Here is a 26,276-nt window from a genome sequence, read left to right as displayed (position 1 = left end):
TCAGCACAGCCAGGAGAAAAATAAGAATTCCCAACTTTTTTCAAAGTGAGCCATGGTTATGGACATACCTTTGTCCCTCAGCTGAATCTGCTGACTCTGGCTGTCCACAAAGCCTAAAGGGCATTTTTTGGGTGGATTTCTCCCTATTTTATCTATGTGAAGGAGGAAAATTGCAGCCTGAGCCTGGAGACCAAAGGTTCTTTTGATTCATTTTGTGAAGTTTTCCTGCATGAAGCTGCTTCCAGCAACGGGACAAGAGGAAATGACCTCAGGATTTGCTGAGGGAGGTTTTAGATTGGATACTGGGGACATTTTTCTCATGGAAGGGGTTGTCAAGCCCTGGCACAGACTGCCCTGGGCAGTGTTGGAGTCCTTGTACCTGGAATGTGTAAAAACCATGTTGATGTGGCAGCTGGGGACACGGCTGGTAGTGAATGTGGTGCTGCTTTGATGATCTTAAAGGCCTGCTCCAACTTTAACAATTCAATGATTTTCTGGGTTTTTCCACCACACAGCAGTGAAAGAAAATAATTTTTCCTAGGCATGCTGGCATGTCCCAGGGCACTTGGAGCCCTGGCTCTGCTGGAATTCTCTGACACCCCCCAGAATTTGACTCCCCATCCTGGAAGTATCCAAGGCCAGGCTGGACAGGGCTTGGAGCAACCTGGGATAGGGGAAGGTGTCCCTGGCCATGGCAGGTCATGGGATGGGATGGTTTTTAAGATCTCTTCTAACAAAACCATTCCATTATTCTATAAAACACTCCCCATCATCACCACACAGCTCTCCCTGTTTGCAGTGCTTATCTTTATCCTCCTTTTTCCATACAGACAGAGGCAGAGCTCTCCAACACCAGCAATTCCAACCACTGCAATGCTTTTTTTTGGTTGATTTAGTTCCTGTGCTGTCAGCATGTCCTCCCGTTTAATCTGTGGCATTAATTCCTTCCTTGCTACTGGCTTCAGAAAGCATTAACAAGGGAAAAATAAATCAAGTGTTAGAGCACAAAGAAGACTTGTGGGAAAAAGCTTTTGAGCCTTTTCTGAGGCTCTCATGCCTGTTATTCTTTACTTTGCTGATACAGCTGGATTTACCATCCTGTTGAATGTGCATATTCCAGACTATAAAAAAATAACAAAGTCGAACCACGTGGGCTTTGTATAGGTCAGAGCTGGAGAGGGGCTGCCAGAGACAACAGCACAGGACGACTTCAGAGCACGAAATGTGCAAACACAGCCAAAGTGCAGCTTATGTTCCTCCAAACAAAGCAGGGACCAAACCTGAGACACAAGAGAGGCAAGCGTGGGACATCTGGGCGTGGGAGCTCTGCGTGTGTGTGTGCCCCAGCTCGGAGCCACAGCTGTCTGCCAGCTGTGTGCAGATGTTGGTGAGACTGTGGGAACATGGAGTGGCCTATCCCATCCTGGCTGATGGGAAGCTTGTGGAAAGAGCTCACCTAAGTGAGTGCTGGAGTTTTAAATGGATGTTTTAGGGCAGGTTGGTCCTCTCAGGTCTTCAGTCTCATCTTTACCCTCGACCTCCTGAGGAAGATTCATCCCTGAAGTCACCATAGTGGACACAGCAACTGCTCAATAGTGGAGCGGGGCTGAATTCCCTGAGGAATTCCTGCCCTGTTTCATGCTCCTGTTGTGCTTTGCATTTTCAGATGTGCAGCACAGAGCTGTGGTTGTCCCCCCATCCTCCTTTCTCACATCTCTCATGAGAAGCCGGACTGGGGAGTTCAAGGGATCAGGGAACTCACACCAGCAATGTCCTGCCTCACATGGGAGCCAGCTCCAAATGACCCCCACGCATCCCAAACCGCACCAGAAACATGGAAAATGAAGGGGTGAGAAAGCAATCTCAGCTCAGAGAATCTCTGAGCTCATGGAAATAACCGTGGATGATGAAGCACCAAAAGGGGGTGAGTGGAGCTGGGTGTGCGGGAGGTGAAAAACTTCTGGCTCCCTCAGCAGGTGAAGACTTTGAGGGTTAATTTCCTAAAAATGCAGCTTTTTCATGTCAAAGCCTCCCTAAAAAGCGCTGGAAGATCTGGACCCAGAGGAATTGTTGACCTGTAGACACCAGGAGGGGATGTGTTTTCACACACTGATGTCTCTTTGAAGTTGAAGCCCAAGGAGCAGCGGGGAAACTTCCGAGCCTGTTTGCAGCGCCAGGGAACTCGGCAGAGCTCCCACATCTGGGAATTGCAATTGTCCCATCCCCGGTGCCTCCGGAGTTTCTGTTCCCTTCCTGCACATAAACAGGGAGACGCTGCAGCTCGAGTGGAACCACAATGTTTTCAGAACAAACAGAAAAACAAAGTGCTGCTCATGCTGTGCATTGTCTGCAACCTCAAAATAACTTTCCCAGCTCTTCCCCCCGTGCCCCAGGGCTGTGTTTTTCCCTGATCCCAGGCTGAAGAGTAGGTGGATGTTCACAGCAAAGGATACATCCTGCAATTCCATGGCACGTGGATGTTTTAGATAATTGAACTGTACCTTAGTGGAGATCCTCGCTGGTTTGGAGTGGTGAAACCCCCCCTGCTTCCAGGAAATGAGGGGTTTTGTGGGAATTCGGTGAAAAATAGAATGATTTTATTCCTTCTGCTCCACAAGAAACAGTCATGGTGGCAATTTTGATGCGCAGTGGGATGAACTCGGAGCTAAAAGCTGCATTTCAACCCCTATTTACACCCTTAGGTGTTCAAAGTAGGTGTTTTCCCAGGAATTTTTCCATGGGCTCAGCATTTCTGAGTGAAATACCACATAAATCATCATTATTCCTTCTCCACTACTGAGGGAAAAAGCAGCTGCCTGGCATTGCCTGACAGTGCCTGTACTTCTTTTGACTCTCCAACAACTCAGGATTTGGAGAGTGGCCTGGATAAATGCCATTCCCAAAGGTCTGCAGCTGGAAATGAAAACATTTTCACAGTGCCTCAATCCTTGGGGAATTCTGCCTGTGGTTTAATTTTATTTTGTTTCCTCACAGGGCCTCCCCCAGGCCTGGCTCATGTCTCAGGTGATAGAATTACAGAATGCCAGGATCACTGAGGTTGGAAAAGAGCTCCAGCATCATCAAATCCAACCAGTGACCGATCCCCACTTTGTCCCTAGCACTGCGTGCCACATCCAGGAATTCCTTGGACACCTCCAGGGATGGGCACTCCAAACCTCCCTAGGCAGCCCTGCCAGTGTTTAACCACCTTTTCTGTGAAGAAATTCCTTCTAATCACAGAATTATGGAATATTTAGAGTTGGAAGGGACCTCTGGAAAATCCTCCAGCGCAAGGCAAGGCCACCTGGAGCAGGTGACACAGGAACGTGGTCATGTGGGCTTGGAATGGAGATGGAGATCCATGACCTCCTTGGGCAGCTGTGCCAGGGCTCTGCCACCCTCACTTGTGGTGGAACTTGTGGTTTAGTTTATGGCCATTGCTGTTGGTAGATATAAATCACGCCATTTCTAGTATGATATATGTGATACTGAATATTTGTTGGAGTATACACGTTTGTATTAGGAGTCCCCCCCACCCTTGCAGGCAAAACCTGGTGTATGTTGAAATCTGATTTACACATAAAAGGATGTGGCTTGGCCAGGAGATGGGTATGGGCCATGTCTGGAGAGATACGGGGACGCCAAGGCACTGATCATAAACTGATCATAAACAACCCGAGATGGATATCATGGACCTGGGATGGATATCATGGACCTGGGATGGATATCATGGACCTGGGATGGATACCATGGAAATCCTCGGGCAGATACACATGAATGCAGTGTTCCCATAAATTTCATCAAGGGATTCAACAACTCCAGACACTGAACTGTTCTTCCTCATCACCAAAAAAAGGAAAATCTCATTAACCTATGGACTCTGAATGGAAGAAAAGACTGCCGAAATCTTGGCCTCAGGCAGAATTTTCCCTATAAAACCCGCTTGTGCCAGGATGGAGGTGTGTGGGCATGGAGGAAAACCTCTGCTGAGGCTGACCTCTTGTTGCACACCCAGGGCCAACCCCGGGCTCAGCTCTGCTCTTTCCTTGTGTCTGGCTAGATAGAATTTGATTGCAAAATAAATTTTTTTTTTCCATTTTAATTTGGCTGGACAATTTTTCATTTATAGCACTGGGCACCACCGAACAGAGCCTGCCCCTGCCCTGGAGCCATGTCCTCCTCCCCTGAGGGGGGGCCATTTTGTGAGAGGGGAGGGGGCCATTTTGTGGGCTCCACGTTCTCCTCAGGGCGGGCATCAACCCCAGCGCGTCCGAGCCGTGCCAGGGCTGTGCGGGCCGGGGTGCGGGGCTGCTTTAGCCGCTCTGCCCGGCGCTGCGGGGCTGCTTTAGCCGGCTGGCAGCGGCCGCGGCCCGCGGAGCTCCCGCAGCGCTCCCTCAGCGCGGCCGGCCGCCATCAGCCCTCCGGGCCGGCGGGGGGCGCTGCCGCGCGGTGCGGGGAGCGGCTCCGGCCCGGGCTCTTCCGGGGTGTCCCGGCACGGGTGATCCCGGTGTGATCCCGGGGGTATCCCGGCCCGGCGTGATCCTGGTGTGATCCCCGGGTATCCCGGCCCGGCGTGATCCCGGGGTGGTCCCTGTGTGATCCCCGGGTATCCCGGTCCGGCGTGATCCCGGTCCGGCGTGATCCCGGTCCGGCGTGATCCCGGTGTGATCCTGGGGTATCCCAGTCTGATCCCGGCGTGATCCTGGGGTATCCCGGTCTGATCCAGGGGTGTCCCGGCCCGGCGTGATCCTGGGGTATCCCGGTGTGATCCCGCTGCAATCCCGGTGTGATCCCGCTGCAATCCCGGCGTGATCCCGCTGCAATCCCGGTGTGATCCTGGGGTATCCCGGCCCGGTGTGATCCCGCTGTGATCCCGAGGTATCCCGGGTTATCCCGCTGCAATTCCGGTGTGATCCCGCTGCAATCCCGGTGTGATCCTGGGGTGTCCCGGCCCGGCGTGATCCCGCTGCAATCCCGGAGTATCCCGGGGTATCCCGGTGTGTATCCCGGTTCGTCCCGCTGTATTCCCGGGGTATCCCGGCCCCGTCCCGCTGTGATCCCGCTGGAATCCCGGCGTATCCCGGCCCCTCCGCCATGGGGAAGAAGGGGAAGCGCGACAAGAAGGGGAAAGGCGCCGAGAAGACGCTGGCGAAGATGGAGAAGAAGGTGTCCCGCAGAGCCAAGAAGGAGGAGGTGACTGGGGGCAAGGGGAAGGTTCAGGACAGCGATTCAAGGAGCGAATCCAAAGGGAATTTGGGCTGCCCATGGAAAGGGAAGGATGTAACGGGCTGGAAGGGACCCACATGGATCGTCCAGTCCAGCTGCCAGCCCTGCGAAGGTACCACAGCAATCCCACCGTGTGCCTGAGAGCTCTGTCCAAACCTCCTTGAAACTGGGTTTCAGGGATGCTCCTGCATCCCTGGGAGTGTCCCAGCCAGGTTGGACGGGGCTTGGAGCAGGCTGGGATGGTGGAAGGTGTCCCTGCCCATGGGTGAGATTTAAAGTCCCTCATTCTCTGATTCCGAGCAGAATCTTGCTTAAATCCCCTCTGATCCCTTGTGTGTGACAGCAGGTGTAAAAGAAGGAGAGGAAAGCACAGTTTAAGTTTCCTTCTTGGTTTCCCTCCCCTTCATCCTTTTCTTCTGGTCCTAAAACCAAATGAGGACCTTTGTTTCTCCCACTCCTAGAGGGGATGCTTGTGTTTAAGCCTCAAAGCAGTGACTTTTCCCTGGTAAAACGTGCTGTTAATGGCCTAATTTAAAGCTCCAAGGCTTGGAAGGTGCCCCTTTGGAATCTCCTGGCTGCAGGGAGAGCTGGTTCCATGCTGCAAAATTCCCAGGCTTTGGAAATCTCTGCTTGAAGCACACCTTCAGCACAGTGACCTGAAATGGGGTGGTGGGAGAGACCCTGGATCAGAATCTCCCATTGCTGCAATCCTGCTCCTGCCCTTGGTCTGTCAGCAGTTTTGGGGGGCAGATTTTGGTTTTAATTGAGTGAAGTTGAAAGGGAATAAAGATACACTGGATATAAAAGAGTTTCCAGTTATATTTGGGCAGTTATTTTTTTTCTAAAGAAAGGGAAACTGTGGGAGTGAGTGCTGGTGTCTTTGCATGTCAAGCTGCTCATGTCTGGCCTTTTCTTTCCAGGAGGATCTTGAAGCCCTGATAGCAGAATTCCAGAGTTTGGATGCTAAAAAGACCCAAGTAATTGAGTCATCTTGCCCACCCCCCTCACCCAGGTGAGAGCTTGCGTGAGGTTTTGGCTGCCACTTGCAGAGCAGGTGGGAGTGCTTTTAATGTAATTTCTTTATGTAAAGTTATTTCCCAAGAGTGGAAGGTACAGCTGATATCTGGAGTTACCAAACACCTGGAATACTGAATTCATGGTTAAAAAGAGACCAAAAGCCTGGTTTTGGGCATCAAAATCCATTTTTTTAACCATTACATCAGCACAAAAGAGGTAAAGCAGGGTTAGATTTCACGGCTTTGAGGAAAAATGAGAGTGAAGAGGAAGTTTTGGGTTTGGACTAGAGGGCTGAAGGAATTCAGAGGCTAAAGGACGTGTCATGAGGTAAAAACCACTTTGTTAAGTGGGGTTCACAAACTTGGGGTGTTCAGGAGAGCAGTGACCAGCAGCAAGTGCAGAATAATGACACAGATAAATGGAGAGGAGACAGCCCAGAGTTCTGTGCCCTCATAAAAGTCATTTTTGTTCCTGCCACCCCAGCATTAAAATTCAGGAGCTCACGTCAAAGGGGGAGTTAAATCACAAAGTAACGTGTGCTCCTGAAATAGGAGAGCCTCTCAGACAGTGCCCCATTCATCTTGCTGGAAGTTTTGGAAGAAATTAATTTCTTTGGAGAAGTTTTTAGCCCTGGGGTGAAGATCACAGCAGAGTAATTTGGCAGATGATGGAGAGACCTTTGGGGCTGGAGGGCAGAGGTGCTGGTGCTTGAGTTAAAGGCTTCAAGGTATTAAGGACTGCCACATCTTTTTTATTTTCATCCTCTTTTCTTTCAGGCTGAACTGCTCTCTTTGTGCTCACCCTGAGAGAGACGAGCTGATCCTTTTTGGAGGTGAATATTTCAATGGCCAAAAAGTAATGTATACTTCATTTTCTTCTTCTTTATCTCCCCCCTCCCTCCTTTTCCTGTAATTTGCACGGGTCTCATTTGAAGGGAAATTCAAGGCAGAGTCATAAAATATGTATTTGTCCCTGAATGAGAGCAAAATAGCCTTTTAATTCTGCCATGGCTCTGTCTCATGGCTGAGCAGTTGGCAGGAAGGAGACACGCTGGAACCCATTAAGGAGTCAGAGTGATTGTCTCAGCATCAATATTTCAGGCCTTCATAATTTCCCCAGACTTAATTGTAGCCATATCTGCCCCTCATTTGGGATAACTAGTGAAGAATCTCTTGCACTTCTCAAAACAAGATATTTCTGCACCTTTGCTGCTGACTATCTTGGAGATGGGGGCAGCAGCAAATTATTGCACTCAGGAACACTCTTTTTCCTGAATTTCTGCAGGTTGCAAGTGGTTATTTTGCTCCTGGAGACAAACTGCTCTGGAAAACTCCAGCCTGGCAGTGATATTTGGCCACCTCAGAGTTACCTAGTGTGTTGAGCTGAACTAAATCTGCTTTTTATACCACCTGGAGCTGTTCTTTGCTCTGAGCAGCTTTAACCTGAACATCTGTGTCAAGCTGCAGGTTTTTAAGTCCTCATATTTCAAGCTGTCAGCAAGGGTTTGGGAAGGAACATTCCAGCCTAGTGGAGGAGTTGCTACCTCCCAGTGCAGTGCAAGGGTTTGTTGTCCTCCTTCTCTGCCCTCTGAGGAGGTTGTGCTTTGCAATTTTCACCCCAAATCCCCTGGGCTGGGCTGGGCTGGGCTGGGCTGGGCTGGGCTGGGCTGGGCTGGGCTGGGCTGGGCTGAGCTGCTGTTTCCTCTCCCTGTCTCACAGACCTACCTGTACAATGACCTGTACATTTACCACATCAGGAAGAACAGCTGGGCCAAACTGGACATCCCCAACCCTCCCCCGAGGCGTTGTGCTCACCAGGTAAAGCTCTGGCTGCCAGAGCAGCAGCTGGGATTGTTCTGAAGGTGGTTTGGGAGGAGGCTTTGGATTTTTTTCAGCTCCTGGGGGTTTCTTGCCTGTCGTTGTTCTCCTCCTAATGGGCTGCCAGTGGTGTCACTTCAGCTTTTCTGTCCAAGGTGCTCTGGTAGTGTTCAGTGTGGAATGAAGATTTGGAGCTGTATCTGTTGATTTGGCAGAACTCAAGCAGAGCCAAGGGGGAGATTCTTCCTCAGATATGAATTCTCTTTGCTGCATTCTACAAGGACCAGCTCAAATCCATAATCCCAGAGGGCCCTGAATTTTCAAACTGGCATTTGACCAAAGTCCATTGTTCCCTTCATGGCCACAGCCCTCATCTATGAGCATCCACTGCTGCCAGCAGGGAGCACTTGGGCTCTTCTCCACCTCTGCAAATCCAGGTCACTGGCTGCTTGTGAGGATGAGGAATTTGGGTTTGTTTACTTCATGTGAACACCTGCACAGTAGAACCTGGACCAAAGACTTGTATTTTTTGCAGGTCTTTGGCCCTCAGCAGCTGATAGATTTCCTTACCTGCTGCAGCCAGTGGGTGACTGGTGCCTTCCCAAAGCTGCCATACAGGATGTGAATGTCCTTTTCTTACCCATCCCAAAGCTCCCTGGTAAGATCCAGCACCCCAGTTAGGTTCATATCCCTTTGTAACACTCCTAAGTGCCACAGCTCTGAGCTGTGTATCCTTGAATTGAAAGATTCTGCCTTGATTTTTGGGCTAGTTTGTGTTGTTTGAAGTAGAGCTTGGTTTCAGAGGCCACATTCCAGCAGCCAGCAGGTGGCTGTCGAGCAGCTCAGTCCAAAGGGAGCAGTTTGGGAGCTGCAGCTGGATTACAGCAACAATAAATTGAGGAGTCCTGTTTCAGCAGTGTTTCTGTCTGATAATTAATTATGGTTTCACAGGAGACAGCTCAGCCTCATGAGCTGACTGGTTTGTCTTCCTTGTGGCTTTATATTTAATGCATAGCTCAGAGTTAAATAGAAGTGTGTCTGTGGGTGCCAGGGGCATGCTTTTACTTTTATTTGTCATCCCTGGTCTCTTGACACTCAATCTGCTGTTGGAGTTGAGGTGAGAGGAGCTATGGGCACGTTTTGGCAGTTGTTCAAGGAAGAAGGTTTGGTTTTGTCATGAATTTCAAGCCAGCTCTTGGAAAGTTCACCCACAAGTATGAGCAGGCTGTTGCATAAACCTTCCCTTTAAGCTTTTAAGCACTGAATACCCATGGAATTCAGGCACACATCCCCTTTGTTTAGGTAACTTCATGTTCCCACAAATCCTGCCTCAAAGCACACCCTGGATTTTCTTATTTAATAATTTCATGTTTGGGCTGGTTTATAGCAGGGCATGGTCCTGTGTGGGGCTAAAAATATTTTTTTTTTGCTGGGAGAGACAGTCAGGGAATGAAGCCTTGAAAGGAAAGAGATCATTATCCCAATGTTGAGCTGTGATGGGTACCCTGGAGAAAACACCAATTGAAATTTGCACAGCCCCAGCATTTCCTTCTTGGGATTCCTTCCTTCTTTCTTGGTTCTAACACAGATAACTTTAGTGAAGTGGAGTCTTGCTCTTCTCCCTTTCTCCCTGCATGCCAGAGGTGGTTTGGTGTTGCTCTGTGCAAAAAAAAAAAAACCAAAAAAAAAACCACCCAAAAAAACCCAAAAGCCCTCTCTGCTATGACACAGTCAAAGCAGTAACAGTCTTTTCTCTTGTCCAAATGCTGCACATTTCCTTCTGTATTTGGGTTTTCTGTTTTGGTGGGGTTTTTTTTGTTTTGTTTTGTTTTATTTCTTTTGTTTGGTTTTGAACAGAAAGAGCTGAACAATTTTTGTTACATTAATCCCAAGATGTTTCCTAGGAAACTTTGAACTTCCTGCAGGAGGAGGGACGAGCCCAGCGTCTAGGCCAGCTTTCCCTTGCTCTAGAGAAGATGTGCTAAACACTTTTAATTCTGCAAATTCTCCTTCCTTCAGCCCCAGAGAGCTGCTGCTGTTGCCTGGGAGTGGGAGCTGTGTGTTTGACAGGGGAAGTCCTGTGCCTGGTCTGGAATCCTGCTCTGACCCAGTGTCCCTTGTCCTGCAGGCAGCTGTGGTGCCCACGGCTGGGGGGCAGCTCTGGATCTTCGGGGGGGAGTTTGCCTCTCCCAACGGGGAGCAGTTCTACCACTACAAAGACCTCTGGGTCCTGCATTTGGCCACCAAGACCTGGGAACAGATCAAGTAAGTGTTGGGCCCTCGTGTCTGAACCGTTCTTTTGCCAAGAAATTTGGATTTCTGATCCCTGAGATCCTGGTGTTCAGTGACTCTTTGGTGTTGGCCTCATGAGGAGCTGTGCCAGTGTGATCCAAGTTGGATTCCTGGTTCAGTGCTGTGGTTTCCCAGCTCTCCCTTAAATACAGAGGTGCCTATGCTCAAAGGGGTGGAGAAGACTATTGTAAATGCAGGTGAACCCCATGGGAAAAAATGACGATGTCTGACTTAATTCAGAAGGCTGAATTATTTCTTTATTATAACTATGCTAAAATACATTGATATACTATATAAAAGGAGGACACTAAAACTACATACTACTTTCTCTGACTCTATCTTTAACACAACTCATGACCCTCTCTGGAGAGCCCAGCCCCAGGTGGGTTGGATTGGCCATCAGGCTCAAATAATCCTCACCAGAATCCAACCAAGCAATCACCCCAGGTAAACAATTCTCTAAACACATTCTATATAGGAAAAACGAGGAGCAGAAATAGAAGTGGTTTTCTCTTTCATTTCTCTCTGTGCACCTCTATGAAAAATCCTGAGAGGGAGAGAAATGTGCTTGCCACAGAAGACACCTCCATAAAGAAGTGGAAATTAAGAGAGATGTGTTCCAAGTCTGTTGAGACCAAAGCTGGTTTATTTCATACCTGATTTTTGGGGTGTGGGTGTGCCTTGATGTTGCTTAACTGAAGGGAAGAGTGTCATGAGCAGCTCTCTGTTCCCACCCCTGGGAGGTGCAGATGTCCAAAACTGGTGCTCTGTTTTCCTGGGCTCCTGCGGGGGTGGCTGTACAAGGCCAGTGCAAAGATCTCCCAATTTTAACACCACTGGACAAGTCAGTTTGTATCTACCCAGCTTCACTCCTGCCATTTGCTGCCTTGAGATTCCTTGGGATAAACAAGCCAGTAATTCAGGCCTGTCAAAGGAAACAGGTGCCAAAAGTTTTTGACAGGAGTGAAAGTGTAAATATTTTCAGTGGATCTGGCCCAAAATCCTGTGTTGATGTTTCTTTAACATTTGGCTCCTTGCTTTGGCTGCTCCTGTTTGTGTTTGCATGAGAGGAGAGTTCTAGTGACATCCAGTGGACTGTGAGGCAGGAGATTGGCTTTGGGTCTGGGTTTGCCATTGGCTTCCTTTGGATTTGGGATTGTCCTGTACCCAGAACACAGCTTTGGGTGGGCTGGAGCTCCAGATCACCCTCAAAGTGCACTGAGAAAAGCAGCAGCTTTTGATCACTTAGGAGCTCCGTGTTCTTCCCTGGCACCAAGAGCCTTCACACACACCAAGGAATAATTCCTTATATCCAATGTGTTGCTAGTGTTACCTGAATAAATGCCAGGTGACAGACATGGGGAACAAATTAGTGTGGGGTTTAGAAAACGTCATTTTAGTGTGACTAATAAAGTAATAAAATTAATTATTCATGAAGAAATATCTGGACAAGAGAGGCAAAATTTCTGTTTCTGTTCCCATGGGAAGGACCATGAGTGCCCCATTCCAGGTGGGTTTGATGTGTTGGTTTGTCCAAGATGACCCTGCTGTGATAAAAGCATGAAATTCTAGGAAATCTGGTTATTCCAGCCCCCCAGCTCAGATTCCAGACAATGATGATGTCCTTCCTGGCCTACAATTCCTGCCACAAACCATCCTGGTGCTGTGAGCTTGATTTTGAAACACTTGGGAAGAGAAAACCTTGACTAACTCTGAAAACTGTACTGGGGAAGTGCAGCTCCACTTTCTCCTGGCACAGAGCACAGTGGTGCCAGGCTGCCTGACAGAGTTAAAAGTTGCTAAATTTAGCAAGATTTAGCTGTGTTTCCTTGCATTTTGCATGCACAAAGATGATCCAAACCCAGCAAATCCCAGCCCGTTAGAAGCCGTGCCAGCAGCTGACTTTGACTTAGTGCAGCCACCTTATCTTGTGTGTGATGCACGAGGTTTCCTCAGTCCATGAACTGTTTGTTACCCTGCCTTGGAGCAGCAATATTTTAACCTAATTGCCTCATTTCTTCCCTGAGAGAACATTCCCAGTCTGCTCTGTGAGTCCCAGTGCCCTCCCTCAGGGAGCATCCTTGGGGCTTGTGCTTGGGAATTGCCACATCCCTCCTCTGCAGCTCCCTTCACTGAAATTCTGGAATGCTGGTGATATTTCCTGTAGGATTTGGTGGGATGTGGTGCTGTAAATTTCCCAGTTTCACCAGTCTCTGTTTAACTGGAGCAGCCCTGCAGGGGAGGATGGCCCAGCACAGCTGGGTCTGATGTTTGCCTCTCCTTGCTCACCAGAAAGATCAGGTCCTGCCACACCAGGTAGAAGATCCTTAAAGAAAAGGGTGTTTTGGTGTAAATCAAGTAGGTTGTCAGCCCAGAAATGAGTTTGTTCTTTGGCAGATCAGGATGCAGGTGTACAACTGTGGGTTGACTTTGCAAGGAGTTGGAATTGAGAATTTTGGGCTCTGTGCCAGTTGTGTTTTCCCTTCTCTGTTTCCACCCAAGCGTGCAGACACGAGGGGACAGAATCTGTGTGTGCCACTGGTGTAAAACAGCACAAATCCTGAGTTCAGTTCCTCTGCAGGATAAAAGTGCTCTGTCCTCAAGTGCCCCTGTGATGGAATGTTCTCTTCATCCCCACTTTTATTATTACTGAGCATTCCCAAGCTTCACCTGAGCATCCTGTGGATGAAGAGGCAACTCCTGCAGCCTGTAGCCACTGGGACAAGTAATTCATGAATCTGGGGGCTGAATCCAGCTCTGGTTTGTTACTACAAGTCCCAGAGTAACTCCACAGGCAAAAGAAAATTCCTTATGGAGCAGCTCAGATCAGCCTCATGCTGCACATGTGGAAAGCCAGTCCTTAGCCAGAGTTTTTAATCTATTTTTAAAAAAAGGTCTGGAGAATTTACAGCTCCCTCCTACATGTCTGCCTTATGGTGTCAACCCCATGAAATAGAGCATTAATGACAAAGTCTGGGAAACCATTTCCAAAATGTTTCTTTGGGACCAGGAGCACTGAAACAGGTAAAAGGGGAGAGTTTGTGCTTGGGAAAGAAGTTCCAGGAAGATCTTCCTGGAGTGGGAATGAGGTTCTGCGTCACTGCCAGTCCTGCCTGACTCTGCCATTTGTGCCTTGGAGTTAAATCTACATTGGTGGGAGCTTTAATAAAACACATCAATGAATAAATTTTATTGATTTTGAACTGAGAGGAAACCTGTTGGAGAGACAAGGCACAAGATATTCTCTGAGAACAGGATTTTAGAGCTCATGTTGGGTTTCATTCATTCTCTCCCTAAAAAAGTGAAAAGATGATTTAAAAAGTGCCATTTTTTGGAGTAATGACACGGGAGCTTTGTTACAGCAAGAGAAAATAATGATTTCAGGTCTTGATGAAATTAATACCAGAGGTGCTGTTCTGCAGGGTGATACTTAAAGATCCAGTAAATGCTTGGAAAAACCTCCTCTCAGTTAGAATAAAGACTCCAAGCAATCAATATTAATTCAGTCTTCCTCAAACGCTGCTGTTCTGGTGGAGTTTCTCATTATCACCGGGGTGAGGTTGTCATTTTCCATGGTGAATAAGGGCCCTCATTTGCTCTCTCCACAGAAATCCATCACCACATTCCCAGCTCCCTGCTGCCACTCCACAAGTGTGGCCATGGGGCTGTGGCTTTAGGTTTTGCTGCTGTTTTCAACTTTATTTATTTAGGTCCTGATTGTGCAATCACTCCCACACCTTAGGGCTGCCTGTTGGAGGAGTCTTGCTGGGCTCAGTGGTGCCAGCTGGGAGCTTTAGGAGACTCCTCAGTGAGGGAAAATTGGATGGATTCATCTATGGGGGCAGAGAACACACAGCAAACCCTCCTTGGCCTAGAGTTGGAAAGTTGTTGGGGTTGTTTTTGTTGTCTCTCATGTGATGCTGTGGAGGAAGGAGTGTGAATCCATGCTGGGGTGATGTCCAGTTGCCCAGCTCTTTGGGAGCCTTTTGGATGGGACAGATGGAAGGGGTGTTGCTTGTTCCTGGAAATGGAAGCTGCACATTTAACTGAAAAGTCAGGAAAGAAGAGCAGGAACGTGTGGCTGCTTTTGAGTGTGTTGGGTTGGAAGGGACTTTAAATCCTATCCCATTCCTCCCCCTCCATGGTCAGGGACATCTTCCACTGTCCCAGGCTGCTCCAAGTCCTGTCCAGCCTGGCCTTGGACACTTCAGGGATCCAGGGGCAGCCACAGCTCCTCTGGGCACCTGTGTCAGGAAGAATTCCTTCCCAACATCCCATCTATCCCTGCCCTCCTTCAGTGGGATAACGATGACTTGTTTTGCTGCAGTGCCTTTGTTCTTGAGGAAATCTGGGTAATTCATGAAGTGTTTTCACTGGTTTGGTGTCATACCCAAACTGCAGGTGGATGAGTGAAGGTGTTGTTGATTTCCTGAGACACTGAGGGAGGGGGATGTCAGAGCCAGGCTTTGTCTCTTGGTGCTTGGAGAAAACATCTCCGTTTGGAGTGTCTTCCCTGCAATTGTGAAGTGCTGTTCATTAAACCCTCCTGAAGACTCAGCTCCTGAGTCATCACTGAGAAGACTCTGGGTGCTGTTAGGGTGGTTTATCTCTAGGAATAGAACTGCCTGTGCTGCAGTCCCAAGATTTCCTGGAAGAGCACCCATCCTGTCCCGGGGAAAAGCAGACACGGATCGAGGCAACCACATTCCTGATGGTTCCCATTTCCAGGAGAGGCTGAGCTCAACCAGCTCAGCCACCAATAACCTCAATAAAAATGGCCTGAGGCACTACCAGGACAGGAGATTTTGCTGATAAATGGAATTTCTTTGTGTTTCAGGGCACCAGGGGGGCCCTCTGGACGAAGTGGACATCGGATGGTTGTGTGCAAAAGGCAGCTGATCGTCTTTGGAGGGTTCCATGAGAGTGCAAGGTGGGTTGCTGGGGTGGCTGGGAGTTTGAGTCCTCCTTAAAAAAGGCAACAAGATTTCACCAGTAACAGAAATCTGGGTGTTGATGGGAGGATTATCCTCAGCAGGACTGGGACTGAACTGGATTTTTGTGTTAGAAAGACAAGGGATCTTGATTTAAAGTCTTCAGGTGTGGGAGAAATCATTGTAGCCCTGAAGCAGCTGCCCATCCTTGTAGCTAAAGGTCAGTCGAGCACTCTTGGCCTCTGAATCTTGTCAGATCCTTGTCTTGTAGGAGTGGGGGCTGTGAGCAGAGCTCTGAAATGCTGTTTTATCCTGTCCTGAGTGACCCCATCACAAAATGTGCTGTGCCCATGTGCTCTCTGCAGAGATTTTATCTACTACAACGATGTGTACGCCTTCAACCTGGACTCCTTCACCTGGAGCAAGCTGGCTCCTGCAGGGATGGGGCCTGCTCCAAGGTCTGGCTGTCAAATGACTCCCACCCCCGAGGGCAACATCATCGTCTATGGGGGCTACTCCAAACAGGTAGGGGACATCTGTGCTGAGGCAGGTGTTGTCCACAGGCTGGGAACCAAAAAGGCATCTTCTCTTTCTGCCTTTTTTTCGTGCAGTTCTGCTGATTGAGGGGCTAATCTTGGTTCAGATGATTTCTCTATTTTCCCTGCTGTTCTAATCCAACAGAAGGAATTGATGTCACTGAGGGAGGAATAAGCAACTGGGAGAAATGACACGTTTTTGGCAACTTAAAGCATTCTCAGGTATTCCTTTGTGCTTCAGCACTTGCAGGTTAAAAGCAGCAGTTGCCAGGAGACTTTTATTTTGTGCCATCAGTGGCAGAGGTGAGGAAGAAAACTCAATAAGCCAAAAAAATACTTTTGACAAGCATCAGGCTCCCTCAGCTCTGCTCCTTGCTCCGTTAATCCTGGGAATTTTGTACCAGAGAGCACATTCCTCCCTGTGTCCATGCTGGGCAGCAGGAAGTGTTTCATTGAGCAGAAGGCTCCTGCAAAAGCTTTTCATGTTGGGAATGCAGGCAGAGGCCCCAGATCCTGCTGCTCCCGTGGAAAGGCAGCAGGGGAGGAGGACACCTTGTTCTTCTGAGGGGACAACATGAACAAAGGAGGGAAGCAGGGAGAGGGGAGAGAAGGGAGTTGGTCTCTCTGTATATTTAGAAGCATTTGTGCCTCCTCAGGGCCTGAGCTTTGGGCTCTGCCTCATCAGATGTGCCTTGGATTCAGCAGCAGTAAGGACACAGAGCCTTCTCTGCCTGAGAGGGCTTTGTCCCCTTCCCTGTTCTGTGTCCTCACTGCTGAGGGTGTGGAGCTCTCCTGGAAGCAGCAGCTGGGCTCCAGGTGCCCCATGGAAATGTAAAAGTCTCATGTGTTTGCAGTTGGGGCTGTTCCACTGCTGCTCCAGGTTGGTGGGAGCTGATGAAGGTGAAGGAGAAGGGATGGGGGGAATGCAAAGCTGTCCTCATCCTTTGGCAGGGCACTGGGCAAGGATGGGAGCTGGGGGAAGTTCTCTACAGCTTGGAAAACAGCTTGGAAAACAGACACTCCATGAAAGCAAAGCAGACATTCCATTAAAACAAGGCATTTTCCATAGATGTTGAAAATCTCCTTCCTTTGTTATGCAGAGAGCTCTGTGTACTTCTCTCTGATGGGCCATTCCTGCCAGGCTCTGCTTTTGTGGCACAAACTGACCAAAGCTCTGAACAGAATTTTCTCTGCAGCCTTCAGCATGGTCCTGAAAATTAAATTCAGCAGGATATGGCCCCTCTAGGAGAGACCCAATTCTGTTAATGTGTGGCTATTTAATTCTCATTGTGTCTTCACTTAGAGCTGATTGTGGAGCTGAGTGTCTGGGTTTGCTTTGAAGTGCAGAAAATGTGTTTGCCTGGGATACTCCTGGGAGAAGGTAGACATGGAGAAAACAATACTTAATTGGAGTTGGGCAGCTAGAGGAGAGGACATACTCCTTGTCTCCAGTTACAGGGGCAGATACTCCAGTCAGGGCTGCTATGAAGACATTTTGGGGAGTTTGAAGATATTTCTACATCTGAAACCAGGCAAATATCCAAGCAAAGCACCATTCATCAAATGCAGAATATTCCAAGGAGAGGCAGGACTAAATCACACTTGTGATGGGAAATTTTGAAGGGAAGAGGGGAGGAAAATCATAATAGCTCTTCTTTTTGAATAGGGACATAATTTGGCTGTCACATTGCTGGAGGAGGGTGGTGACATGGCAGGGCTGCTGTCCTGTGATGAAGGCAGAGAGTTTTGGGGCCTGCTTTGATTTCCTGAACTTGCAGAAGTGATGTGAGAGTCTCTTCTCATTAACATGTCAGTCCAGGGCTGAATTCCTTTCATGGGACCTAATTAAAATTCTCTTTCCTGGCTGGGGAAGTAGAGGCAGAAAAGATGAAGTGACTTTCTGAGGCACTGCAGGACTTGCAGAGTCAGGGCCAGCACCTTGGTCCCCACACACCTTTGCTGTGGATTTTCCTGAGCAAACCAGGCTGCAAATGGTGAAAAAGGAGCTTTCCAACCCTGGTGTGAGTGCCTTGAGACGCTGGTGGATATCTGGAAGAGCAGGATTCTCAGCACCAAGGTGTCTCTGTTCCTGTTTCAGCAGCAGCCTGGAGATGATAAAGACAATTTCTGTCATCTCCCACTGAAGGGGGTGTTGTGGGTGCTGCCAGCTCTGCCTGGAACAGACCTCAGATGCCCAGAGGAGCTCAGTCCTGCTCTCCTGCAGATCCTAAAGATGTCCTCAGCCCTTGGGGATGGGGCTTGCTGCAGCGAGCTGCATTTTGGGCTGTCTGAAGCACCAAGGCATCTCCATTGCTAGGCAACAGAGGGGCTGGAGCTGCTGCTGCTCCACCTTGCAGGTGCAGCCTACAGGCCAGGGGAGGGCTGGAGTTACATGTGGGCAGGGCTTTGGGATGCCAGAGATGGCTGGGGTGTGGGGATCTTGTTGTTTTGGGGTTTTTTTAAGTGGCAGTTGTCACAAAGCTGAAGTGGATTCTGCTGGGAGATGTAGAAGAGCCTGAGTTGTAAGGTCTGGTGGGACTGGTTCCTTCTGTAGCTCTGCCTGCTGAACACTTTTGCTATTTGGATGTTTTTGAACACTGTTGATCTCCTATCAGGCAGTTTTAGCATGTGGAGAATCCTGATTGCTCTTCCCAAGCTCTCTATGCCTCAGTTGCTTTGCAGTCTGGCAGCAGAGTTGGAATTTTCAGCCGATGCTTTTTGTAAAGCTCTTGTTGCTCCCCACTGTGCCTGCATGTGCAAACCACAGGCTGGCCACTGTGCATATCCCAGCCAGGTTCATGCTGGAAAACAAAACACCTGGAGCTGGAAAGCACCAAGGACAGGAGGGGAGCAGGAACCTCTTGTGAGTGATGGAATGATTTCCTCAGGGCTGCCTTGTCCTGGCTGGGAGGGGATGGATCTCTCCAGCAGCTGGAAGTGCCTGTGACAACAAAGACTGACTCCCACTCCACCTCACCAGGGTTTTCTGAGCCCAGGGAGCTTTGTCATGTTGCACACAGCATGTTTACTACAGGGAGCTTTTCAGGAGAAGGGAATGTGGTTTTTCCACACAGCTTGGATGGCTGTGGAGCCAGCTGCTCTCTCTGTGTTTGCTCTCTTGCCTCTCACGCAGTGCTGTGCTCCTCACACTTCACCTGGGTGGAGCTGTGCCGTGTCTGGAGCACAAGTCCCTCTCTTCTCCCTAAGAACTGAACACCAGTCCCAGGAATTGGATATCACCAACAACAAAACCTGCCAGGTGCAGGTGTGCAGCAGGAGAGGGCTGGACCCAGTTGGTTTTAATCCCCTGTGACAATTAATTTCTCTTCTCTGGGTGCCCAAATCCCTGCATCCTGTAGTCTCCATAGAGCTCATCTTCCTGAGGGCTGGGATGCACTGCTGGGATGCACTGCTGGCATGCACTGCTGGGATGCACTGCTGGGATGCACTGCTGGCATCCTGGGAGCAGAGCTCCTCATCCCAGGAGGAAGGGAATGACAAGGAAGCTGTGCATGAAGGATGGCTGGATAATGACATTATTAACACAGCTCCTGTGGTGGTGTGGCACAGAGCTGCCTTGGGATGCTGCTGTTGCCATGAGCACTGGAATCCAGAGCTTCCAGGGAGAGGAGCAGGGAATTCACACTGAAAATCAGGCATTTCATGGCTTCTGCTGAGCTTTCACCTTGTCCTTGCTGCTGCCTTTTGAAGGGATGGGAGTGGAGTTTCTGCTCCTGTTTAGGAGGATGAACCTGTTGCTCAGGGCTGTGTGTGGGACACGTGGCAAAGCTGAATGACCCCACAGGGGCAGCTGCAGGGGCACAGAGCTGTCACCTCTGCCTCTGCTGGCCCAAGTTTGGAGCTCCCTGATGCTCCAGAGTGGCCTCTCCTTGCCCAGTCCCAGTGTTTGCATTTCCAGTTGGATCCCCTCTGTTTCCCTGAGCATCCCTGTGTTTCCCTTCCCTGCAGAGGATCAAGAAGGATGTGGACAAAGGCACCCTGCACACGGATATGTTCCTGCTGAAGGCTGAAGGGGCAGCTAAGGAGGAAGGTGAGCACTACCCTGGGAATGCAAATCCTCTCCCTTCATTAGAATAACACACCAAAAAATCTGGAATCTAATTCCCCTCTCAGTGATAACCTCTGTGTTGCCCCAGTATTGGCTCAGGAAGAAATCCAGGAAAAGAGATTTTAGTGGTTTTTTTTTTTTCCTCAGTTTGTGTGTGGGAAGGAATTAAAACAACATTTCCAAATTCCTGTTTCTGGGACATTTTGATCAGTGCTTTCCTGTGCACAACAGAAAATCTTGAGGAGTGCAGAATTCTCCTGTGGTGGGGTATTCCTGGGTGGATTCCAGGGACCTGCTAAAGCTGCTCCATCCCTCCCTCCTCAGCTGGAGAAGGGACAGAAAATCCAGTGGGGGACTCGTGGATTGAGATAAGGACAGGGAATATCACTCAGCTCTTTCCCTTCTCCAGGCTGGACCCATTCCATGGAGTACAATCCTTGTGGGACAGATTGATCCATGGTGGCTCTTTGGTTATCTTGAATTGGAATAGGAATTCCATCACTTTCCTTAGGAGATTTTCTCCTTGACTTAGGCAGTGGGACAATTTTCTTGGAGCTGAATTTCTAAAATGTTAAAATTGTGATTGATTTCTCCAAACCTGACTGTCTGGGATGGGGTTTGGGGAGGAGGGTTGGTCACCAGCACTGTCTGGACTCCAGGGCCTGTTTGCATTATTCCTTTTTATAGTTTTATCTTGCTGGAATTGCAGTTCCTTCAGAAGCATAGGGCCTGGCAGTGCTTCTCCCAGCCTGCATTTCAGGGATTTGCTCTGAAGTCAGAGTAGAAGGGATTGGAGAAAAGCAGAGGGATAGAGCACAAGTCTTGTCCTGCTGCTGAGCCCTCTTTTAAAGCCTGGTTGGGGCTTTTTGGGATGATCTGTGTTTATTTTTGGGGGTAAGGCATCAGTGCAGGGTGGCAGAAGAGGTGGAGAGAGCTGATGGAAGGTGGGAGGGCTCCATGGGATAACTGAGGGACGTTTTTTGGTGCTTGAAGGCTGCATCTGATCAGGCCTTGTCTGAACTCCACCCTCCAGTAAAGGTGCAGACACTTAAAAGAGTTTCCCTGCTCCAGAAAGCTCTGGAAATACCCAGAGAATACCCTGCCATGAGAATATCCAAAACAGGGCACAGAATTGATGCCTCAGGTTTTAGCATTTATATTTTTCACATTCTGTGCTGCTTTAGTGTGCAGTTCTGAACTTCATATCAGGGGATGCTGAGCTCTGTGCACAGAGCAGGGAGACAAAACAATTCCTGCTCCAGCTGGGCACCAAGGACAAATGATCCAAATCTCAGCCCAGGAGCACAAACACCGTGGGCTGGAGAGAGAAAAACAAGCAGGGTGGGACTGCCTGGGCTAAAGCTGGAATGGGACAATGAACTCCAAGGTGCCAATGGAGCAGAACTGATCCCAGGGAGAGCCCCCGGGAGCGCTCGTGCATTTTGGGACAATTTTGGTTCACCTTGGGTTCATTTTGGGGCCATTTTGGTTCATCTTGGGTTCATTTTGGGACCATTTTGGTTCACCTTGGGTTCATTTTGGGACCATTTTGGTTCATCTTGGGTTCATTTTGGGACCATTTTGGTTCACCTTGGGTTCATTTTGGGACCATTTTGGTTCACCTTGGGTTCATTTTGGGACCATTTTGGTTCACCTTGGGTTCATTTTGGGACCATTTTGGTTCACCTTGGGTTCATTTTGGGACCATTTTGGTTCATCTTGGGTTCATTTTGGGACCATTTTGGTTCATCTTGGGACCATTTTGGTTCATCTTGGGACCATTTTGGGACCATTTTGGTTCATCTTGGGTTCATTTTGGGACCATTTTGGTTCACCTTGGGTTCATTTTGGAACCATTTTGGTTCATTTGGGTGCAGCCCTGGCTGGGCTCTGGTGCTGCCCAAGGTGGATCCATGGAGGAGATCCTTTAATAAATCCCTGCTTTATTCTGTAACTCTGACCAGCCTCTGTTCTAGCTGAGGCTTCACAAGGCATCAGATTTCCTTGCTGGAATTCTGAGAGACCTTGGAATACATGAACCAAGCAGGATTCTCTTCTGCTGGTGCTCACACTGGTTGTCTCCATTGCAGACAGGTGGAGCTGGAGTCGCCTCAGCCCCTCTGGAGTGAAACCCAGCCCCAGGTCTGGCTTTGCCGTGGCCGCTGCTCCCAACAACCGCTGCCTCCTTTTTGGGGGGGTGCACGATGAGGAGGAGGAGGAGAGCATCGAGGGGGACTTCTTCAATGACATTTATTTCTATGACATTGGGAAGAACCGCTGGTTCCCTGCACAGCTCAAGGTCTGGGGTTAAACAATTCAGTCATTTCATCACCTGGCACATCCTTTATGCCTGGTTTGGCCTCTTTGAGATTTCACAGATTGTTTGGGTGGGAAGGGACCCTAAAGATTCTCTCATTCCACCCCTGCCGTGGGCAGGGACACCTTCCATGAATCCAGGTTGCTCCAAGTTTGGACATTTCCAGGGATGGAGCAAGGATTTTTCTCTCTTGGAAGGAATCCTGTATTTCTGGTAGCTCATTGCACCTGAGCAATCCCTCTCCTCCAGGAATCAGGCTGCCCCATTATTGTGGAATGCAAAATGAAGCAAAGCAGCTTGAAAACTTATTTCTGGTGTTTTGCTGAAAGCTCTCTCCAGGCCAGATGAATCTGACACGAGGGGCGTTCATTCAAAGCTGCTGTCAAAAGATTTTGGGATCAAACCCCTCCCTTTTCTCCCCAGTGCTGATGAGCCACCAGAAGAGATGAAATATTAACCTCGTCTCCAAGAGCTTCAGAGCTCAGCTCAGCTCTTTGATTGTGTTTGAACCGCTCTCACAGGCCAAGAGAAGTGCAAACCTGGTTCAGCTTCTCCTTCCCCCTGCCCCTTCCTGGCTTTGTTCTCCAAATGGAGAAGTCAATCCCATAATAACAGGCAAACAGCCACTCAGCTGGTTGCTTCAGCCTTCCCAAACTGATTGTTTTCCAGCCCTTTCAGAGAGTTCTTCCAAGACCTGGAGTGCTGCCTGGTAATGGGCTGTAATTTAGCACCCAGCAATTGTTGTGATTTCAGGAAATGGTGGGTTACTTTCCCTTGCCACACAACAGTGGCCTCTGTGTGTTTGTGGCACCTGGGAGCAGGAGAGCTGCTCCTCTTTTAACAGAGGAAGCAATTCCACACCCTGGATTCTCCAGGATCTTCACTGTTCTTTGGTTTAGGCTGGGAGAAGCTCATGCAGTAGGAGGAATTGCGCTGATCACTTGAGACTTTAAATTGTGATGAAAAATGTGAATTGTTCCTTCCCCCTGTGCTGTTCCCACGAAATCTCCTGCAATTCCTGTTCTCAGGGCCCAAAAGCAGAGAGGAGGAAGCGCAGGCGTGGCAGACAGGCCGAGGCAGAGGCTGCTGGAGGGGAGGAGCTGCAGCTGCCACCTCCCCAGGGTCCCCTGGAGATCATCAAGGAGGTGGTGGCAGAAGATGGCACCGTCATGACCATCAAGCAGCTGATCCCTGGAGCTGCAGAAGACAAGGACAGGTCTGGCTCAGAGGAGGAGGAGGAGGAGGAGGAGGAAGGTGGAGCCCTGGGCCAGCCAGTGGAGCCGTGCCCACGCTCCAGTGCCATGGTGGCAGTGAAGCACGGGGTCCTCTACGTGTACGGGGGCATGTTCGAGGTGGGCGACCGCCAGGTGACCCTCAGTGACCTGCACAGCATCGACCTGCACAGGATGGAGCAGTGGAAGGTGCTGCTGGAGATGGATCCAAGTAAGCTCTGCTGATGGGAGCTCTCCCTGTGCCTTCAGGGCAGCAACAGTGAGGAAAGAAAACAACTCTGGTGTTTCCTCGGGGTGGTGGAGAGCCTTTGAGTGGAGGTTTTCCCTGGAGAGGAAAAACTGTCTTACCTGTGTGGCTCAGAGCTTTGGGGTCAGTGTAGAGTCAGCTGTGCCCTGTGGAGATCCAAGAGCTGTGAGCAGAGCTGTGGTGGCATGAGCCAGCCTGGGAATCCTGCTGTGCTCCAAGGATCAGGGATGCTTTTGCCTGTCCCCACTGTCTCAGGGTGGTCCTGCAGAGCTTGTGGGCATTACCTGGGGTTATCTCTTTATACCTTAATTCTCTCTTTGTGCCTCTCTTTCCTTTCTCATCAAAGAAACCCAGGAATGGCTGGAGGAGTCAGAGTCAGATGAAGAGGAGGATGATGATGTGGAAGGTGCAGAGGGAGGGGAGGAAGAAGAAGAAGAGGAGAGCTCTGAAGAGGAGAGTGAAGATGAGGAAGGTAACTACTAATAAATGCTGTCTCCATACTAATCTAAAGTGGGGTTTAGTGCAGTGCCTGGTTCTGCTGCCAGCCTGGAAGGTCTCCCTTGCACCCAGGGGAGCTTCCCAGCAGCAGCAGCTTTCCTAACACATTGCTCTTGGAATAAAAGAGAAATTTTCCTGCTTGCTGGTAGATTTTCAGGCTGTTCCATTCAGCCCCACGTGGGCTGGCCCTGGTGAGCTGTGTGTGACCTCTGTGTGTCCCTCTCTTCGCGCAGGGGAGCAGCAGCACCCAGCAGTGCAGCCTGGGGAGGCCCAGCCCCAGTACGTGGCCAGGACAGAGCAGTACTGGCTCAGGCTGGCCCGTGGCCACATGGGCCCCGAGGCCAAGGACAAGAAGGTGCTCAAGGTGGCTCATGCCATGGCCAAGACTTTCTATGAAGATGCCCTCCAGATGTCCTGAGGCTGCTGCAGGAGTGAAGGAAGGTGCTGGGAGCAGTGGTCAGCCCAACGTCCATGCTGGCTCCAGCCTTTCCCAGCTCTGGGCTGACCGTCCAGGATGGATGCTCTGGATCTGCTGGTACTCCTGGGAATGCTGTGGGAAGCTCCTGAGGAGCAGGATTGCTGTCCAAGCACTTGTTCTGCTTGTTCTGGGCTGTACAACACTGACTTTGTTGTTCCAAAGTTGTTTGGGGTCTGTGTAGACAAACTGTGCACATGACAATGGTTGGCTGGTCCCAGATTCCTGACTGGGGCCAGGACGTGTCTCCAGGCGTTCCTACAATAAACTCACTTTGGTTATATCACCTTGTTTTGCTCAGTAAATCCCACCCCAGCTTTTGTTCTTGTTTTCCTCCTGGTGTGGAAGAGGGGTTGCAGTTCCTGCTGTGACATCTGCAGGCTGAGTAAAGTGCACCAGCACCTCTGGAAAAACCTGGGAATCCTGCCCTGCCTTACCTGTGAGATGCACTCACAGAAACCTCTTCCTTTTCCATGTTTGCTGTAGTTTTGCCTTTGTGGAGTCTCCCAGTTCACTTTTTCCCCCCGTTGGTCCAGTTGTCCTGCAAATGACCTCTTGATAACCAGTGAAATTCCACCTGCAGACCTCACTGAAGCCAGGAAGGAGTGGGCTGATGCCAGGATTTTGTTTTTCAAGGCATCCCTTCCTTCCCAGCAGAGCAGTGCTGTGTCCTTGGGGACACCAGATGGGATCCAAGTTGTGTGCTGCAGCAGCCAAGTGATGCCTGGAGGTGCCACCAGGACTGGCTGTCCTTGTGCAGGGAATTCCAGGTGCCAGGGCCATCCCCAGGGATGCAGCTCTCCAGAGAGCAGGGCTGGGATCTGCTGGGCTAATTAGCACAGAAGGAAGATTAAATAGAGCTGACAGGGAGTTTTAATTGGTGAGAGAAAAACGTGGCTGGCAGGGAGGGACCTTCCCCACGAAATAACAGGTGAGAGGTGAAAACAAACAATTTATTGATAACCTGGGAGAGGTGAAAACAAACAATTTATTGATGATCTGGGAAAGGTGAAAAAGCATTTCTTGTTAATCCAGGAAGGAGTCCCTCGTGCTTGCTCAGTCACTCACCTGTTGTCCTCCCACTTGGGTAAGTTCACATCTTTCTGTGCAAAGTTTTGGGGGATTTGCTGCTCCCTGTGAGGGAGGTGAGGCCCTGGCACAGGTGCCCAGAGACGCTGAGGCTGCCCCTGGATCCCTGGAAGTGCCCAAGGCCAGGTTGGACAGGGCTTGGAGCAACCTGGGATGGTGGAAGGTGTCCCTGCCGTGGCAGGGGTGGGATAGGATGAGTTTTAAGATCCTTCCAACCCAGCCCATTCCATGATTCGATGATCCCACGACTGCTGCAGTCATTCAGGAGCTGTGCAAGGAGCTGAGCTGGTCCCTAAAGCAGGAAAAGCTGCCACTGTCAGGATTCTGTTCTGTGCAAACCCCTCACCCCCAGCTCAGGAGATCCCATCCCTGCTCCGTCCTGCCTCAGCACAGCCCTCTGGATCCACCCTGTCTGTGTGACAGCTTCCAAAAATCCCTGCTCCCCACCCTCCCTGCACTGCCAAAGCTGCCGTGTGTAATTAGTCCTTAGGTCTCAATTAAGCCCTTCACTGTGGGTCCCACCCTGTTGC

At 49.8% G+C, this 26,276-nt stretch overlaps 1 protein-coding gene across 1 annotated transcript; it reads left to right on the top strand.

Moving 5' to 3' along the window:
- The first annotated feature begins 4,334 nt into the window (after positions 1 to 4,334).
- KLHDC4 (kelch domain containing 4) lies at positions 4,335 to 24,943 on the top strand. The gene is made up of 12 exons (XM_002194836.7): positions 4,335 to 5,193; positions 6,147 to 6,238; positions 7,020 to 7,098; positions 7,962 to 8,060; positions 10,189 to 10,325; positions 15,190 to 15,282; positions 15,649 to 15,808; positions 19,789 to 19,870; positions 21,979 to 22,187; positions 23,234 to 23,648; positions 24,031 to 24,156; positions 24,416 to 24,943. Exons 1-12 carry the CDS (start codon positions 5,095 to 5,097, stop codon positions 24,598 to 24,600), a joined length of 1,776 nt encoding a protein of 591 aa, XP_002194872.3. The 5' UTR covers positions 4,335 to 5,094; the 3' UTR covers positions 24,601 to 24,943.
- The last annotated feature ends 1,333 nt before the right edge of the window (positions 24,944 to 26,276 follow it).

This window comes from Taeniopygia guttata, chromosome 11 (genome assembly GCF_048771995.1).
Source record: "Taeniopygia guttata chromosome 11, bTaeGut7.mat, whole genome shotgun sequence".
NCBI classification, from domain to species: Eukaryota; Metazoa; Chordata; class Aves; order Passeriformes; family Estrildidae; genus Taeniopygia; species Taeniopygia guttata.
This window is presented reverse-complemented; position numbering and strand designations above follow the sequence as displayed.